This window comes from Polypterus senegalus, chromosome 1 (assembly GCF_016835505.1).
Source record: "Polypterus senegalus isolate Bchr_013 chromosome 1, ASM1683550v1, whole genome shotgun sequence".
NCBI lineage: Eukaryota > Metazoa > Chordata > Cladistia > Polypteriformes > Polypteridae > Polypterus > Polypterus senegalus.
This window is the reverse complement of record NC_053154.1, coordinates 239,609,589-239,629,773: the sequence shown is the minus strand read 5'-3', so window position 1 is coordinate 239,629,773 and position 20,185 is coordinate 239,609,589. Positions and strand designations below refer to the sequence as shown.

The 20,185-nt window shown below is 37.5% G+C and overlaps 2 protein-coding genes across 2 annotated transcripts in view; both read left to right on the top strand.

The window, feature by feature from the left end:
* Positions 1 to 11,388, top strand: part of LOC120542741 (coiled-coil domain-containing protein 114-like) — a 57,286-nt gene extending 45,898 nt beyond the window's left edge. Inside the window, exons 7-10 of the mRNA XM_039775418.1 lie at positions 8,231 to 8,298; positions 9,327 to 9,514; positions 11,310 to 11,325; positions 11,370 to 11,388. Coding sequence (XP_039631352.1) covers positions 8,231 to 8,298; positions 9,327 to 9,514; positions 11,310 to 11,325; positions 11,370 to 11,388 — 291 coding nt within the window. The remainder of the gene's footprint in view (positions 1 to 8,230; positions 8,299 to 9,326; positions 9,515 to 11,309; positions 11,326 to 11,369) is intronic.
* LOC120540091 (coiled-coil domain-containing protein 114-like) overlaps positions 11,327 to 20,185 on the top strand; it is an 84,212-nt gene continuing 75,353 nt past the window's right edge. The window contains exon 1 of the mRNA XM_039770580.1: positions 11,327 to 11,507. Coding sequence (XP_039626514.1) covers positions 11,414 to 11,507 — 94 coding nt within the window. The 5' untranslated portion in view covers positions 11,327 to 11,413. The remainder of the gene's footprint in view (positions 11,508 to 20,185) is intronic.

The following is a 20,185-nucleotide window of genomic DNA, read 5'->3' as shown; positions in this document are numbered from 1 at the left end:
TATGATGGATGTCCACACTAAGATTCTTTCATCTGTTTAAGTGTGTCCATTTCCCTTCCTTTCCCAAGCTGTAAACCAATTTGGCAATTTCTAGTCCCACAGTGTCTGTCTGTTTGCAGGTTATAAAGTAATCAACACACATCCCGAGGTACAGTATCCTCCTGGTCTTCTAATTTGTTTACACAAATATTTTAAAAGAAAAGAAAAAGCCTCGATGTCCTAGTGAAGAAGATGCTTTGATATTAAATTAATATACAAGTGTCCTGTATTTAAGTTCATCTTGTTTGTTTGGGCAAAATAATAATGAAAATATAGGCATCAGTTATTTAAAAATTTCCAGACCTGGCACCGCAGGGCACAAACTGAAAACAGACCTAACTTAATTACTAATATAAAACACAAAATAATTGATCACATAAGTATTCATCCCCCTTCAAGTCGGTATTTCAGTAATTTACATCCTATTTCTAATCTACCCTTCATTTCCAAAATTCTTGAAAAAATAGTGGCTATTCAACTTCATTCTCATTTATCTCAAAATAATCTGTATGAACAGTTCCAGTCTGGTTTTCATCCCCTCCACAGTACAGAAATGGCACTTATAAAAATTACTAATGACCTCCTTATGGCAGCTGATTCTGGTTTAATTACTATTCTCATCCTCCTTGATCTGAGTGCAGCCTTTGACACTATTTGTCACACTACTCTTCTCAATAAATTATCTTCGATTGGCATTACCCACACTCCACTAGATTGGTTCAGATCCTACCACTCAGGCCGCACTCAGTTTGTTCAACTTAAAACTTTCACATCCCAACCCACCGCTGTTATTTCAGGTGTGCCACGGGGCTTTGTCCTGGGGCCCCTCCTTTTCATTATTTCACTTCTTCCCCTTGGCAATATCTTTCGTAAATATAACATTAGCTTTCACTTTTACGCTGATGACACCCAGCTCTATCTCACTAGCAAACCTACTGCTTCCTTTCCACCCTCCTCCCTTACTGATTGCATAGCAGAAATCAAATCCTGGTTTTCTTCTAATTTTCTTAAATTAAATAGTGACAAAACTGAGGTTCTCCTCATTGGTACAAAATCAACATTATCCAAAACTGATCATTTTTCATGTGTTATTGGCAATTCCTCTGTCTCCCCTTCCCCACAGGTTAAGAGTCTGGATAACATCCTTGACAGTACTTTATCCTTTCAGTCCCACATCAATAACATCTCCCGGTGTGCATAGTTCCACTTGCGTAACATTAATCGTATTCGCCCCTCCCTCACTCCCACACCACTGCTAATCCTTGTTCATAACCTTGTCATTTCTCGTCTGGATTATTGCAATTCCCTTTTCTTTGGTCTTTCTCTCAAATCTCTTTATAAGTTTCAACTGGTCCAGAATTCAGCTGCCCGCATCATTACTAGAACCCCCTCTATTCACCATATCACTCCCATTTTGCAGCACCTTCATTGGTTTCCAGTTCAGTTCCGAATTCAATTCAAAATTCTCCTACTAACTTTTAAGGCTATCTACAACCTCCATATCTGTCTGATCTCCTCCATGTTGCCATTCCATCCCGTACCCTTAGATCCTCTTTCTCCATCCACTTGACTGTCCCCTTTGTGCCCATCTTACCACTATGGGGAGCATAGCATTCAGATGATCTGCTCCCCAGCTTTGGAAATCACTCCACCTGAGTTTAGAAATATGGAATCATTTTCACTTTTCAAATCTAAACTTAAAGTTCATTTGTTTAAGATTGCCTTTTCTCTTTGATTACAATTGCTCTGTCTGATTTTAACTTTTGTATTTTACTTTTGTTTATAATCTGTGTTTTGTCTATTGTTCAGTGTCCTTGAGTGTTTAGAAAGGCGCCTACAGATAAATAAAACGTATTATAGATGTTCCTTTGACAGCCATGGCAGCCTTGAGCCTGTGTGCACAGTTCCTTCTCTATCAGCTTTGAACATCTGGACACTGCCATTTTCATTCTTCTTTGCCAAACTGCTCAAAATATGTGAAGTTGCATGGGGATTCTGAGTGAACAGCCCTTTTCAAGTCTAGCTACACATTCTCAAATTCTCAGTTGTATTGAGACCTAAACTATGATTTTGCCACTCCAGGACATTAATTTGTTGTTTTTAGGCAGTTCCTGTGTAATTGTGACTTTATGCTTGGGGTTGTTGCCTTGCTGGAAAACAAATCCTTTTTCCCCAAGGCCTAGGTTTCTTGCAGACTGCTTCAGGTTTTCCTCTAGTATGTCACTGTGTATTTTTGCGCTCATCTTGCCCTCTCACAAGCCTTACAGGGCTTTCTGCAGATAAACATCTCCACAGTATGACATGGTGACTACCAGGCTTCACAGTGAAAATGATATGTTTTTGATAATGTGGCATTGTGTTCACTCTGATGGCCTCAAGGCTTATTTTTGGTCTCATCGGACCTTAGCACCTTCTTCCAAATGACTTCAGAGTCTCTCGTGTGTCTTCTGGCAAACTCTAGCTGAAGTGTCTGGTGTGTCTTTTTTTCTTTGACACTTTCACATAAAGCAGTGAATGCCAAAACACCAGAACAGCATTTATTGTCTCCACAGTCTCTTTTGTTTGAGCCACTGTGGCTTTTACCTCCATCAGAGTTATCATATGTCTCTTGGTGGCCTGGCCTCCTTCGCTAGTCATTTTCTTGCACGGTCACTCAATGGAAACACCTTGACTACAGGTGATCTCCAGTGAACTAATTACTGTATGTGACTTCTAAAACCAAATTGATGCACAAGTGTTGATTTAGGTTTTACATGTGTAAGTACTTTAGACCACTTTACAGAGATCTGTTTTCACTTTGGTTTTAAAATTCTCATTTTCTGTTGATCAGTGGGAATAAAGCCAAATTCCATTACTGCATAATAATTCATTGTAAATACTTCTAGGGAGTTGAATACTTTTAATAGGCACTGTATGTAAATCCCAGGACATTATTCCACACAATTATTCAGGCCAGTGATGATTCTTCCTGAAAAAAATGACTATAGTATCAAAAGCCTAAACCTGTTGGTTGGCCTTCACCACATCAAAACAAGAGACCATTAAATATAAGCAAGCTTTGGTCTACTTCTCAACAAAGAAAATGTCTAACTGACCCGAAAACATACACAAAAAAAATAGAATAATGTTTTCAAGCTTTAGCAACAATGACATATTGACAGGATGATGTTCAAAAGATATTGTAATGTATCATTTACAGCATGTCTGCCAATGTGCCTGATAATTGATTGATGCCACATCTAGAGCTTGATTCTGCCCTGTGTCATTAAACTGCTAGGATAGGCTCTGATTATTTCCAGATAAAATGTGCTAAAGAGAAAAGTGAATGAATGCAGGGCTAAACATAATTATACTGTAATGATGTGTAACCGCCCACATTAAGACAGCCAAAATATAAAACACCTTAAACTGTCCATGATTGGCCAGCTACCATCACCTTTTTCTTTCAGTTACTTTCAGAAAGTGTTGCATTCTCAAAATTAAATACCCTCATTGTCTATGCAAATAACTGTGTGCGTAGCTGGGACAGGATCAATACAATCTGCGTCATGCTTGAATAAAGAAAGTCCTTGAGTGGGAAATGAACTTTCTCAAAAAGCTCACTTCATTGGAATTGATCCGTTAGGTGATGCCCTGAAAATGTATGACATTCATCATTGGAGCCTGCATAGGACATTAGCATTGCTCAGTGCTGTAAAACACCAGCTGAAGACGCACAAGCAGCCAGATAAGCATCAACTAACAAAAAAAAGTAACCAGGGAAGTAGCAGGAGATGTACTTGTAAGTAATGAATATTTCACACTGGTCAGATGTTAACCAATGATAAAGCATGAGGTTGTATTCCTTTATTGAGGCAACAAAAGGCCTGTGTGAAATCTGTATTTACTGATTTGGTATAAATATTTTAGAAACTCTGCTCTTTTTGCTTTGTTAGTCAGTGTGGTCTCCACCTCCCTTTTCCCTTTCAAAATATTCCCACTGTTTGTGCTTCTTGTAGTACGTGTCCAGTGTCCAAACTCCTTCCCTTGTCTTCTTACCCCACATAAATTCTAAAGAGGCCTCTGCCATTGATTATACTTTTCTAATTCACAATCATTCTATTTTCAGTAGATAAATTTCAGAGCCTTACTTCAGCAGGGCTTCTTTATATTTTATTCACATGTTTGTTCAGGTGTCCTCCAGTTGCAACCCACAGTCCAAAGAGACACAGGTTTGGTGGGTTGGTGATGTCAGCTTGGCTGTGGTGTGTGTGTGTGTCTGCCCCGAGCTAGACTGGCACAATGTTCTGCCTTACACCTGATGCTTGCTGTGACAGGCCACAGATGCCCTGCGACCCTGCCCAGGATAAACAGGTTTAGAAGATGGGTTTCTTAACATGCTATTATATACTGTAATTTATCTATGTGATTTTCTGTAAATGACCAAAGCAAAGGAGGAACACATAAAAAAAAAGTTTATAGAATTTTTTTACAGCATGGTTAACACTATAATGACAATAAAGATCATAAAGAGTATAGGTATATGATGTGCATGCTTAAGATAATAATATGATGATTGCTAAGCTTTAAATTGCCTTCTTTTCTGACAGAACCTTTAAGTTCATCTACTTAAACAAGAAGTTTTAATGACTTTGTCAGATTAAATATTTGATATTTTTCTCATCTTCATCAGTAGTAATGGAGCACTCAGAAGTAACAATATTGATTTAAATTTTCTGCTTTGAAAGTCCACTAATGCCCTTCCTAATCAAAGAAATATTTCTGCTATTCTTTAAGTGCTCTGATTTATCTTACTGAACCTAATCAGTAAAAGGTGACTGTGTGAATGCACTTGGGATCATTCTTTGTTTTAATCCTAGTAGAGCAAAAGGAAGCTGTAAGTAGAAAGTGGCATCACATAAAAAGGACAGTTCTTTCTAAAGAAGGTTTGCTGAACTACTTAGCAAATATCTTAATAAAGGGCGAAAAGAAAGTGGCTTGAAAGTCTGCGAGCATAACAGGCTCTGCTTACTCACCGGAGTAATTAACACAGTATTAGTCCCAAGAGCCATTATATTGCGGGCAACTGGTATTGACTGAAAATTTTTAGCCGAGACCTTTGTGAACCAAATGGGTTTGAAGTGTAGAGACGTGACTTTTAGCAGTTTCATCATTCTTTTGACATTTGCAAATATGCAATGGTAGTGGGTCGAACTATTGCATCCATTTGCAGCCATTGGCAAAAATCCAAAAGCCATTGTTTCTTGAGCACAAAATCCCTTCATGACTTTCATGATGAAAGATCAGGTCAAAGGTCCTAACTAATGATCATCTTGAGAGAATAAAAAAGACATTGGGTCAAAGATTCATGTCTAATCAGTCTTGAGTGGCTAATTCTGGAATGAAATTATTTACTAAACGTGATGGTCTTTGTCTATTTGATGATGTGATTTTTTTCAGGTTGGAAATGATTTGTCTTGTGTCTCCTACAATACAAAAAATATTTTTTCACATCCTTATCAAATATTGCACAGTTGTTAGTACTGCTGCCTCATGGAGCTAGCATCCTTCCTTCAACTCTAGTATTTGGCCGTTGTCTTGGTGGGATCGGTATGTTTGCCAGATACCTCCATGGGGTTTTCTCCTGGGAACTCAAGTTTTCCTCCTGCAAGCCCAGAGACACAGCAACGGACATGGCCATCCACTGTGCATAAGCTACCTTACTGACATTGGCGGGCGAAGGAGCCACCGATTCTTCCTCTGCCCAGTGCCACCACAAGCCTAGAGCCGCCCCTGAGTACTGCTGCAATAAATTATTTCATCGAAGTGAAACACATGTTTAATAACGTGCTTTAACTCCTATCATCATGAAAATGATATCACGTATACATCTCAGTATTTTAGTTATTCAGAGAGCTGTAATATCACGAATGTAATGGATTCTGTGTCCAGTTGGAGGAAGAGAGCCAGTTTAAGAAGCAAGTAGTGATTCACACACATAGATCACATACGAGTAGAAGATCAAATACAAAACAAACCATTTAACGTGCTAATTTAATTACGATGTGATTTGAGAAACTGGTTAATTAAACGATTTTAAGATGAAGTTTATGATGTTCTACTTTAATGACAAAATAAACTACGTGATTAAAGTGGAAATGTCGAGATTGAAGTTGACATTTCGTGCTTTTTCCTCACTGTGTGCCTTTTTTCTCTGTACCCTAATAAGCTTTCATATGACACTCAGACAGTGGGCTACAACTCGGCTTTTCACGGCGACTTTGATATGTGACTTCTTTTTTATTTCCGGCATTGTGCGATTTTGTGAACGTGAGCTTTCAAGTTTCTCCAACACGCTATGTCACTCGATCAACTTCCTTTTCTTGATTATACCACGGTTTATTTGAACAAATAGTATGTTTTTCCTTTGCCTCCACTTGGTATTCGCTGAAATTCTTATATTTTCCCCCGTGCTTTTCCCATTGTCTTTTCACAGAACGCTGCGCTTAAGGGCGATTTATATTGATTTGCATATTCAAAGAGGCGTAATTCTGGGAGGAGTTGGGGCGTTACAAAATGCGCAGCGCACGAGCGTTACTTTTCACGCTGATCGGGATTTATGTAGCAGAAGAACGGGAAGTTGGAGTACACACAGATTCCTGCATCTGGATTTTTCTGTGCGTAACCACATTTCGGCTTTTGTGCTTACGCAATGTTATAGTGCGAGTTCTACGCACGGCGTTATTCATGAGGCCCCAGGCCTTTTATCTGCTTAATTGATAATGACATAATGACGGACTTGCCCACATCTGCCCATGAAATAGCCTTTGAGTCAATTGTCCAATTACTTTTGAGCCCCTGAAATAAAGGGATTGTGTTAAAAAATGCTTTAGTTGCCATTTTTATGCAATCGTTTTGCTCACCCCACTGAAGTAAAGCTGAAAGTCTGCACTTCAACTGCATCCGAGTTGTTTCATTTAAAATTCATTGTGGTAATGTACAGAGCCAAAATTAGAAAAACGTTTCTGTTCAAATATTTATGGACCTAACTGTATGTGTATATATATATATATATATATATATATATATATATATATATATATATATATATATATATATATATATATATATATATATATATATATATATATATAGTATATATATATATATATAATATTGTCATGGACACCAGGCTTGGGCTGACATTCTGGCTGGAATGGTTCAACGTTTGATGGAGGCCAGTTTAACGGAAAGACAGGGGAAGGCCAATCGCCTGGACTATTTGCTCCCCTGATAAAATAGGTGGCAGATTTCCTGGGTTACAGTGCTTACATAGATACCAGCAGGGCAGAGTGGGAATTGCAGTCCCATCAGACAGCCCTGCTGTGTTCCATGGGTTCTGCCATGGAGAGATGCAGGGGACAGACTATCCCTGCTTTAAGGAACTTCCACCTGACCTGAAAGTGCCTAAAACCTGTAGTGTGGTAACACTGGAAGTTCTCCTGGATCTGGCATAAAATAAGCCACTCAACTTCATCCAGGTGAGTTGGAGTCAGGAGAAGAGCTGGACAATACTCACCTGGAGAAGTGGAAGAAAGAAAGAATCAGAGGAATTGTGCCTGTGACTTGTTTGCAAATTACCTGTGAAGGTATTTGTTAAAATAAATTATTTGAACCTGAGACATGTGTTGGAGGGTTTGGGGGATCAGTGGTGCCCCTAAAATATCACAATATGTATATTTATTGTATTGATGGTAGGCTTGGTATTATAAGCAGCTGTTGCAGGACTCATGCTGTTTTGCTGCCTCCCTCCTTGGTGTTGCTTTTCAACAGCAACATTGGGCACTTCCATGAGGCTTTATCTGCCTTTTTCACTGCCTAGACATTGATGCCACCAGCTTGACCTTGCAGAGAATCATCTCTGAGGTGCTTCTAAGTAAGTGTTCTCTATCCACATCCCCAGATCAGTGCTTTTCTTCTGGTGCTTATTCCAATGATTCACAGCACTCTAGCAGACTGGCATTTGAATTTGCACATGCGCTATAGCATGTTTTATGCTGAGTTTAGAACAAAGAAGCTTCATGGAACATTTGTTAAACGAAGTATTACTGAACTTCTGCTGTTGAAATTAAATAATATATTTTTAGAAAATCTTGGCTCCAATTATATATTCAATAACTGTTTTTACTTATTGTATATATTTCAACTATAGGAGCTTGAAAAAATACGGAAGGAATGTGTGAAAGTTACTCAGGAGGCAAATGAAGCCCATCGTATAAGGTATTTAATTTGTGTATAGAGTAAATATAGTATTTATATTAAATCATTCATTAGGTTGTGGCTGATGCTTTAGTGGATGCATTTTTTTTTTGTCCTGTAGGAAATGTAAATACTACAACTTCCTTTCCTTGAACATAAATACATTGTAGCTATTAGAGCTGAGGGGACTTTTTGCTCTTCCTAGTTCTTCCAGTTCTTCTCTCTTCCAACTGATTCTGCAATACCACAGTGGTAACAGGCTCACAAAGACTTTCCTGTTACCAACAACACCTTTCAGAATCTCCAGGACAGTTCCCAGTTGCTCGCAGACCACCTGAGAAATAATATCCCTTCAGCTTTTCTTGGATCATTACCAGATCCCTTCCTAGTGAAATATATCTAGTACAGTATTCCTTTCTGACAGGCACCAAAAAGCCATTTATCCTAGATGTCCAAACTTCCTCATTCTGTTCTTTTCCATTCTAATCAGCAAGAGCTGTACTCTGAAGATAGATTCAATCTGAAAGTCATATTGTTGTGACACTCTTGCCCAGTCAGAGCCCAATCAAAGACCTCAAAATAAATGACCATCAACAGTCTCCATCCAAAGTGACAGAGCTTGAGTGGATCTGCAGAGAAGAATGGCAGAAAATCCCTAAATCCAGGCATGAAAAGTTAGTCGACTGGACCCAATTTGGATTCCAGGCTGTAATTGCTGCCAGAGGTGCAAATTGGTTGGAATACTTGTGTCAATGTGATATTTCATCTTTTTATTTTGAATACATGTACACAAAATTCTAAAATCCTGTTTTTCCTTTTCCTTTCATTAATTGTTGCCTGATGTGTGAAAAAATTAATTTAAATGATTTTAGCAGAAGGCTACAGCATAGTAAAATATTAAAAAAGTGAGAGGGTCTTAATACTTTCTGAATTTATTGTATCTATTGTATTTTAATGGCTTTTTGTATTTTTAAAAATCTATTCTTTTTTACTTTAATTTGTTGTCATAAGAATTTTTTATTTACTTTTTTTTCCTTATTTTTGTTCAGAGAAGAGGCTCAGGCTAAAATTCTGAGAGTTGCTGAGCAAACGACGAATGACCTTGACCAGTACACCACAGAGTTAAGTGAAATTCAAAGAGAGCTGAAACACTCTGGGAGAGTTGAACGGTTTCTCCAAGAGAAAACAAAACACAGAGAACCAGATGCAGAGTTTCTGGCTGCAAAGAAAAAAAGAGGTGAATTAAAGGCTAATTTGAGGTTCAATGGCATGGTGAAATTGAGAAAGTGAAAGAAAGAGAGAAGAAAAGATATTGAAAAAAGGCAGAAATGTATTAAAAATTGTGCTAGCAGAAGTTTTAGATGACAAATGATCTAGCTAGTTGGCAACAGTAGATTCTGTCCTTTATAATAAGCAAAATTAGAGCTAGGATAACCAAGGTCACCTGGCTACTTACCTCTTCATAAGCTTTACAGGGGAATGGGGTGCCAGAAAGTCATGTTAAGCACAAAGAGATAACCAACGCCAAAATAGCACCAGTTAGGTTCAGAACACTTTCAGGATCACATCCACACTGTGTGAAACTGTTTCGGTTTTCACTGTTGACAATAAATCTAACATGCTTGTTTATAAGACGTAGAAGGAAAAACTATACACCCAAAGAAAACCTATTTGGACAAGAGTAGAATGTGCAAAATTTATTCAGAAGGGAACCAGAATTAGAATTGAACACAGGTCTCTGGGGTTCGGAGCAATGATAATCAGTAGGTTTACAATGTATGCATTAAACAAAATCATGAGGCAGTCATTTGTGTATTTAGGTTGAGATACTTAAGCTAAATCTTCTTCTTGATTTAATCAGTTAAAAGAAAGTAATTTAGGTGACATAATGACAGGAGATTCCATCTCCACAATTAACTGAGCCCTCAACTCAAATAGCCTATTTCAGTATTGTTAATGATCACACGCACCATCATGGCCACAATTGACCTATCTTCTAATGGTCATCTCCAGCAAGACAATGCACCCTATCACAAAACAAACATTGTCTCAGAATGATTTTTTACAATGAGTTCAGTGGCCTTCCCAGTCCCTTGATTATAATCCATTAGAACATCTTTGGGATGTGGTAGAACAGGAGATTTGCAGCACGAATGTGCATCTGACAAATCTGCAGAAATTACATGATGCTGTCATGTCAACATGGACCAGAAACTCAAAGGAATGTTTCTGACATCTTTTGGAATCCAAGCCACAGGGAAATCAGGCTGTTTTGAGGCAAAAGGAGGCCCTGACCAGTATTAGTATAGTTTTCCTAAGAATTTGCTTAATGAGTGTATACTGTTTATACAGTATATTAAAACATTGTATATGTAGGCATCCTTAAACATGAATTGGTTACTTTCAGAATGGTGTCTTTTTTAGAATGCTAGTCTGTGGATACAGTGACTTAAAAATGAATCAGTCATTACAGATTAATTTAGCACAGTTATTGGCCTTGTTATTTGCATTTTCAAATTGAGTTTGTGCTGTTCTGTTTCATGGCTGTACTTGATGTTTGTATTTTCTATTATTTCTTAATGTTATTTTGTCTATCACTGCTTTTGTGTACTGTTTTTTCTGTAATTTTATACTGCCATTGCCCTGGGTTTATACAACCCCTTTCAATAAAAATCAGTCAGCTGTAATTCCAAGGTACTCTTTGCATCTGCAAGTGATTGTCCTTTTTATCTTCATGATTTGTTTTGTTATCATACTGTTTAATTTTATATTACATTGTTAGTGATGTAAAGTGCTTTGTGATGTTGCTAATACATCTATATAAAAATATTGATAGATTGTTAAGATTTTAAAGATCTAAAAATCTGTGAATATTAAAACAATTAAATGCTACTTTTAGTGAGTAAAATAAACATAGCAAAAGCACAGCAATATGTAAGTTACTGAGTGACAAACTTCCTAACTCTCTGAATGAATAACTGAAAAAATAATAATTCTGTTTCTGAAATCCTTTTTTGCTTTTGTGTTTCCAGAGTCCAAAAAGCAAGAGCAGAAAATTGAAAATAAGATTACACTAAATAAATATGAAGAAGCTGTGGAGAGGATAAATGAAATAATTGAAAAAAGTGCAAAAAAGATGTACATAAAAAAACACAGACGAAGTAGATTGGATAGTAAATATATTGTTGAAGGGACTTCAGAAGATGATCGCAGGCGTCTCTGGGATATAGGTATGACAGCTGTAAACATTTCATTGAGTCTGAAAAATAGAAATCCAGCTACAAATTTACTAGCAACAATAATGTTTTGTAAGCAGCTTCCAAAATTCTAGATGTAGAACAAAAAAAATTACAAAGATCATTACAGTTATTTTAAGTCTTGCCTTAGCACCTCCCTGTGTATGATTTGTGCTATCCTCTACTTTTGTGCGAACTTTACACCATGCAATATTTTATTGCACATTTACAGTGTTCAATTACACAAATGAGATGCATTACCTGCATTGTGAGGGAGTGTCAGTTACGCACTACGGCCATGTGGCTCAATTCCCAGCTCACAGGATCCTCACTGTTGAGGAACTGAGCAGCTGGGCCAGGCCAAGGGGATGCCACATAACACCTGTCTGCGGCAGATGAAGGGGAGTGGGACTGGTCCGCATGTCTGCCTGGGGGGCTGCCAACCAGGATCCCAAGCTGTGTTGGGAACGACAATGTGCTGTATCAGTGCATGCTCCCCAACATGATCTGACCTGACCTGTTACACAAACAAGCAATACACATCAAACACTCAAGAATTCCAAATACTTTTGTGTAATACTGGCATCAAATATCCTTATCAGAACAGAACTGTTGACAATGGATAAGGGGGAAGAGGCAGATCCTTCAAAACCATGACTCCATGTCAAGGAACTTTCTGTGTGACAACTTCATTTTCTATTAAATAATATTTTAGCTAAAAATACACATTTTTCACATTATGATCATGCAACTAGGTGACCTGATATGTAGATTATGTGACACAAGTAATGTGATGAGGTTTTTTATGTACTTTTTTGATAATGTTTGCTGTAGCGTTGGTCACAATTCCATTCTGTAAGAGAATATGTCTTTTCTCCATGAACACATTAGATCTCAGCCATCACTGAAAATTAGTAACAGAAAAATATTTTTGGATGGAGAATTTCTGTATATGAATCGTTAAGAGATTGAAAGAGTATGGTACAGCTGTAAATCTGCATAGAGCAGGCCATCCACAAATTGTGCATGATCATGCAAGAAGACGACAAATGAGGGAAGCCACTAAGAGACCTTTGAGAACTCTATGAGTTACAAGTTACAGTGGTGAGACTGGAGAAAAAGTGCAGACAATTGTGGCCCCAGAGCTTCAAAAATTACAACTTTATGGGAGAGTGGCAAAGGGAAAAAATCTAATTGACATCTCAGGCACATGAAAGATACTTAGCTGGAAGAACGTTCTATAAAAATTTAGCTTTTTGGCTATGAAACTTAATGCCAAGGTGCACTGCACATTTTTAAAAATACACCATCCCTACTGTGAGGCACATTGGTGACAACTTATGAAGTCTGTGGATGCTTCCCTGCATCAGACCCTGGAAGGCTTGTATAGGGTAAAATGAATGCAGCAAAATACCGAGAAATTCTGGAGGAAAACCTGATGCAGTCAGTAGCAAACCTGCATCTTGGGAGAAGATTTGTTTTACAGTAAGACAATGACCCTAAGCATAAAGCCAAAACTACACAATAATGGCTTAAAAACATTTTAATGTCAGTGTCCAGATCTCAATCCAACTGAGAATCTGTGGCTGGACATTAAAAAGGCTGGTCACTCATGGTCACCATGGAATCTGACAGAGCTTGAGCAGTATTGTAAGGAAGAATGGGGAGAAATGGCAGAATACTGATGTGCAAGGCTGATAGAGAGAGACCTGTCCACACAGAGTTAAGGCTGTAATGGCTGCCAAAGGTGCAGCTACTAAATACTGACTTGATGGTGGGGGGGTACTTATGAGATCAATTATTTTCTTTTTTATATTTTTAATTAATTTAGACCATTTTGCAGAGGTCTGTTTTCACTTTGACTGGGATTGCAGGCTGCTTGCTGTTATCGACTCATTTACAGGACAAAAGACACTGGTAGAGAGGTGCAAACGGATTTAAGGTGGGCCAGATTTACAAGTTTTCTCGTAGGCTCTGGTAATTCTAGTGTTAAGGGGCATTTTGCTGTTGGCCAGTCTCAAAAGAAACAAGTTAAATCCACTATGATTCAGTGTCACATAATAATAAAATGTGAAAACTTCCAAAGGGGTGTGGTAGATAGGGGGTGCTATCGCTCCCTTGAACCCCTGTCCACGACTCCAAACACCAGGTAAAAGTCCTCAAATAGACTTTATTAAATCGCCACAGCGTAAAAAACACCCTCTCCTCCGCTATACTCATATAATAACACTAAACCAATAACAAATCAATCCTCCACTCCCAGACGCGTTGCCACCCTTCCACCCAGCTCAGCTTGCCGTCTGGGAGCTCCCACAGTCTTTTTATAACTCCTGACCCGGAAGTGTTCCTAATTCCCAGTCCATGTGACTCTCAATCACTTCCGGGTCAGGTACAAGTTTTTTTCTTCACATGTGGACAAGAAGAATGACATGCTTCCGGGGCGTAGGGAAAATAGCCATTGTTCCTCCCTGCAGCATCCCCTAGTGGCCCCCACGGCATCCAGCAGGGCTGCGCATAAAAACTACATTGTCCATGATGCCCTGCTGGTCTTCTGGGGACCTCCATACTGCAAGGAGGGCTCCACCTGGTGGCTTGGGGGTATTGGCCGGGATAAACGGCCGGCCATCCTCCACAGAGGTGAATACATTTTACAGGCACTGTATCTTAACTAAAATAAAATTTGAATATATAAAAGTTTAATGCATATAAAATCAACCTTAATAAAGAATTCAAAGTTATAGGATGATTGTTTCTAGCAAAGTGCTCAAATGTTTCAAGCAATTTCACTCTTGCAATATTTTTCAGTAGAAAACAATCATAAACATTTTTGTCCTTTGCTCAGAAATTGATGCAATAATGGTTTCTGCTTAAAATAAGAACAAATTAAAAATTATGCTTGCATTTTCCACAGATCTGAAAATGCTTTTGTGTTCCTTTTTAACTAGAAGCATGCAGCGTTTGCCTTATATATCTCTGGAATTACTCTGTACTTTAAGCAAAAGAAAGGCAAGTACGTAGGCGGGGAAAAAAACTGCCAGATAAATCATTATTTGCCACTAAGTACTTAAAGCTTATTTATGCTTTGAAAGAAAATGAATGTTCATGTATAAGCAAAATATCTTCTTTATTTTCTTTCGAGAGAAATTTGTAATTAAAAGTGCACTATCATAACTCAGGTCCCCTGCTTTGTAGCAGACAATAGATTAAAGTATATTCCATATTGTGTCCTTCATGGTGTACATTTTTACAAGACCCTTTAAAAAGTACTCAAAGCAGAAATTTACAAATCCAGGCCTTTCTCCAAATCAATGCATTCAAACACTTACGGAAAATATTGTATAGTAGTAGGCAAGGTTTTCATTTTTTTATTTTTTATTTCTACACTGTTTCACTGGTTCATTGATTTTCAGTTTACTCTCAATTTTATGAAAATTCGACCATTTCTGTTTTAGTTTCTTATTATTGGTGATTTATTTGAACTTGTTTTTATTTTGAGAGAATCATTTCAGTTTAGTGTAATTTAAAGTACCCCCAGACAACACTTTCCAGCTTGCAACCGGTTCCTTGCTGTGTCCATGTTTAAAAGCATGTTCTTTCTAGCTGGATGACCATTTTAAGTTCTTTATGATACAAAACCACAAACCACAAAAATAGTGCATAGACTATTAGTGTAAATGTGGAGACAGTCAATAGTATTTTCCTTTGAAGAACTTAGCTGATATGAGCAAGCATTTTTCATTGTGAGGAAAAACATTTTAAAGACATTACCCTGCAAGCTCTTTTTTTCATTGTACAATATCATTTTCTGTTTGTATGCAATATTTAGAAATTCTGTATGAATTACAGAATGCTCTTGAAAATGTATTCATTGGAGTGTTTTGTTTAAATAGCAGATACAACTAATTCAATCATTAATTCATGAAATTACACAGATACACAGTGTGTTGCTCATCGCCTAAAGTAAAAACAATTTCCTGGATAAGTTAACTGCATACCTTTTTTTAATAGCGTATTAAATCTGGATTAGTCAGATCATTCAAAATTCATTTAAAATTGCTAGAAACCTCGACTGTGAATTGGCAACAGTTCTAACACAAGAGTTGTCTGCCTCATCACATTTTGAAGTTACAGAAATGGCCACAAATTGCTCATGGAGTCCCAAATGAGGCGCATTACCTGTATTGTGAGGGAGCGTCCGTTATGGCACTACGGCCATGTGGCGCAATTCCCAGAGGGTGTTCTGGCTCATAAGATCCTCATTGTTGGGGACCCAAGTGGCTGGACCAGGTCAAGGGGTCACCCACGTAATACCTGGTTGCGGCTGATACAGGGTCATTTCCAGAGGGTGGGATTGGACCACATGTCTGCCTGGGGAGTTGCAAACCGGGATCCCGAGTTGTTTCGCCATGTAGTGGGTGTGGCAACGCATTGTACCAGTGCATACTCCCCAACTTGACTTGACTTGAAATGGCCACTGGCAGTAACCATTTAATTTTTTAACAAATGATATTTTCCATCCCTTATGCATGTTAAAAAAGCATGATGTGCCCTAACAGCACCACAGTTTGGGAGCCCACCTTCTATATCTTTCCCAAACCAACCACCTTGAGTGTTCTTCTGGCAGTGCCTGTCTAAGAGCAACTGCTAAGATGTTTAAAGCAACTAACCAGGAGATGCACTTTTCTTTTAGGATTAAAATCAAAAAACAAAACATGATCTTTCCAAAAGACTAAAAATAAAATTGAAAACAGAAGAAAGCCTTTTCTAAGTATTGTCAGTTGACTTTTAAGTCAGACAACAACTGTGTCATTCACCAAAATTCTGCCGTTTTGCCAGAGTCAAAACATTAAGACAATGACTGGAATCAAGACAAAAGAGCTGTGAATCAAAGCGAGTGTTGAAATCAAGACCATCTAAACATGCTTGTTCACTAATCAAATTTGTATCTTGGAATAGGAGGCTCTTGCACTACACTGATAATTACAAGTGAGTCTTTGTGACGTGAATCAGGTCCCTAGCAATCAGGCAAGATCTCCGAGCAACCCATTTATCTTCCTGTAGTGGCTTCTAAATAAGCAACGTCACACAATTAAAATATAAACAAAGACATTAAAAACTTCCAACAAGGGAAACAAAAATTGAACTTGTATAGAAAAACAAATCTAAAAAATCATCCAAAGCAAAACGTTTGTGTTTAACAAAATCCACACATTCATTATTGAATGAACTACCCTAATCCACCAGAGCCTAACCAGAAGTGACCCGACATTTGCGCGATAGACATATGCGCATCAACAAAATAGCACCGATTAAATCGCGGCGTCAAAATCACGCCGACAAAATCGCAAAAGTTTCATTAAATATGAATTACTAGTTTAAAAGCATATATAATAATGTTTATTTTAGAAGTCAATATTATGAGATGCGGCATGCCATCAGCACGGCACGCAGATAGTCCTTAAGATCACGCCCTGCATATGTAGGAAGAATTGCAGCAAGACGTCTTGATAGTTGAGCGTATTTAGACTTGCTGGCTGCCTGACTGCTGGTAATTCCGCTTTGTATACGACGCGTTATGCCAACCCTCGACTGAGTTATTTGTTCGCGGCATGCCATCAGCAGTTATAACAGTTATATCCTAGCACATAATGTGTACATAATGCGCACGTACGCGTCCCACTCTCTTGGCCTCACTCGCGATTTTGTCGTGGCGATTTTGTTGGCGTGCATTTGTCGAAAACCAGTTAGCGGGTTTGTCGCCGCTCATTTGTCTGTCGCGGTTTTGTTGGAGCGCATATGCCTGTCGCGGTTTTGTCGGTGAACCCAACCAGACAGTATCAGGCACAAGGTAGCCATCAAGCCCAGAAATATAATAAGACAAAAGTCATGAAACTGAGAATAAAAGAAAGTGCTGCCCCACTGATAAAAAAACACAAAAAAAAAAAACAGAGAACAAGAATAAGACAATGTTTACAAAAAAAGCGGCTGATAGGTGCATGGGGATGGAATGGAGAAATTGAACTCCATATCATAATTGAATAAGCCCCACAGTTCATGCTAATTGCACACTTTGCCCAACTCTCTGTATTTGTCTTTGCTCATTTTATAGAAAGCAGAATTTCCTGCTATGCTTTTTAGAAAAACACTTACAGTTGGCATACCATTGCAATATAACCAGCATGACATTTAGAATATTCTTATTTTTGTTGTTGATGGTGCAACTAATTTATCCCAATCGTCAATTTCCAGGGCACTTTCTTGATCCAACATGCCACTGTTGTTGTGAGTTTCATTTCACATAAGGATTACTTGTTGAAATATCTGGTTGTTAAGCTTTGCTTCACTGTGTTTCACAAATCAGAGATACTCAAAAGTAATTACCCACCAGACTGTGCACAAATAACTTTAATGATGATTGACAGTAAGAAAACTAATGGAGTCAGTTTAATGTCAGTTTTTAAAGAATTCACTTGTGGTTTTCCAGTCATCCCAGTTTTTAATAATTAATTTCCGGGATGAGGTTGTGCCTTCTGTTGAAAATCTTCAACAGTGGAGTGCAGTTTAGGAGGATGAAGTGGATTTCCTCACTGGCTTTAAAAATGCTGTGTGCCAAAATTAAAAAGTTGTTCACACCATAGAGAGAACATTTACACCTATTTTAATTTACTTTAGTTAGATTTTGAGCATGAAGTTTTAAATTTACATTTTTATTTAGTTTTTACTTGCATTTCTTCAATTAAACAAATGCTTTTTTAGTTTTTAGTTATAGTGACAAAAAGGTGATATTCAGTTGCTAATAAAATTAGTCACATATACTATAAATTTGGTAAAACTGCCACCGATAAAGTGGTGATGGCCATGTAAACCCTAAACAATAAAGCATGATTTTGTTTATATCTGTTTGATTTAGGTTTTTAAAGAGGCAGAGACATAAGTTGTTTCTTGGGATTAGTTGTCAAAGTCATTAGCAGGGTTTTCACACTGAGAAATGTTACTTTTTCCACATATTAAAGGACACCTCTAAACACTTTAGTCACAAACTGAAGCAACTGTTAAAATCAGGATTTCCTTTCGTATTAGCTGCTCCCTTTTTGTTTTGATTTTATTTTGACTTTTTTGTAGTTTGAGCGTCGTCTCTAACGGTGGTCTTCCCTTTGAGTGGTTAAATTTTAGATAAATCTCCATTAGCACAGCTATCTTCCATAACCCGTTTGATTGGCATGAGTAAAGCTTTGCTTTACATGACTTGTCCGTGGCCACAAAAGGCTGGAGTGCCTAAGTTTACACTCAGAGAATGTTGTCACTTTAATGGAATCCTAGAAACACAAAATGGTGATATAATGATATCACTGGGAAGACAATAAAAAGTCAAAACAACAACAAACAAAAATGACAGCATATAAAAACAAATCTAAAATAAAATGTAGTTACACAAATTTTTGAAATTTCAAAAACTTCCCTGTGAAAAGCATTGGCGAATTTGCAAACTCATCTACCTTAAAACACAGAAACACTCTGTTCAACTTCATTTATGGATTAGTTTACTGTTTCAAGTTTACCTTAAAAGAGGTTACATCAACTTGAATATTTTGTATATTTTCCTCTTTTACTAGTCCAACAGCCACTCAGATTTCTTGTAAAAGTTATTCATAACCCCAGAGGAGGTGCACACACAACCAACTAGTGTACCTGCTTCGGTCTCCTGCAGCTTGAGGTATGTTAAATGAAAACATTTAAAAATATATATCTAACCTGTGAATGAATGGAAGAGGAATAGAATTAAAAAGCAGTTTCTTATTTGGAAATGAATGAAAGAGAAAAGGAATTATGTAAATGAACAAATATGCACTCAGTATTTACATTACCCTAAAACAACCTCAAGCATGCGTTTTCTGCACATTTTTATTGTAAACAATCGACATTATCAACCATCAGCTAAAAGGTGTTTGAACCAATTAATTACACAGGAAAGGTACAGTTCTCATAATTAATAGAAATGCACGATGAGTTTAGAAAGAGAACTGCAATTAATATGCAGACAGAAGCTTGGAGGTGCCAAGCATGTAACAAGGACCGCACTGTGGTGTATGGTTTCTACAGTACACAGAGAGGCTGATTGTGCTGCAAAAAAAGGGCAGAGCAGAATTACAGCTTGTGCTGTTCTGAAGGAGTTGCTTAGCAGTAAAACGTATCACAAAGACTGATTTGGCATTGTGGTATATCAACACGTGCTGAGCCATTAGACCTGAATGAGCCCCGCACAGTCTCAAATGTTACGCCATGCATACATTTTCTTGTTTTATCATGTATATGCTACTTTTTAAATAGAATCTGACTGATTAGTGTCATCTTTGGTGTTTTCATTATATACAACAAAGCTGTTCTTTTCCAAGTTTTTAAATGGTTAATTTTAATTAATTATTGTTTTTTACTAATATTAATATTTAGGGAGGAAATTTAGTGCAGTTGCTTTTCTTGTTTCATGGAGTGATATAGACTGGTTGCTAATACTCTATTGGTCATTTTGTATTTACAGTATAGTTTTATTTCTTTTGGATAATTTGACTTTGATGTTCATATGTTGGCATTGATTGGTTGTGCTGTGTTATTACTATTATAGATGAAAAAGAGGTCATTGGGGTTTAAAAAAACAGTTCTATTTTTAAAGAAAA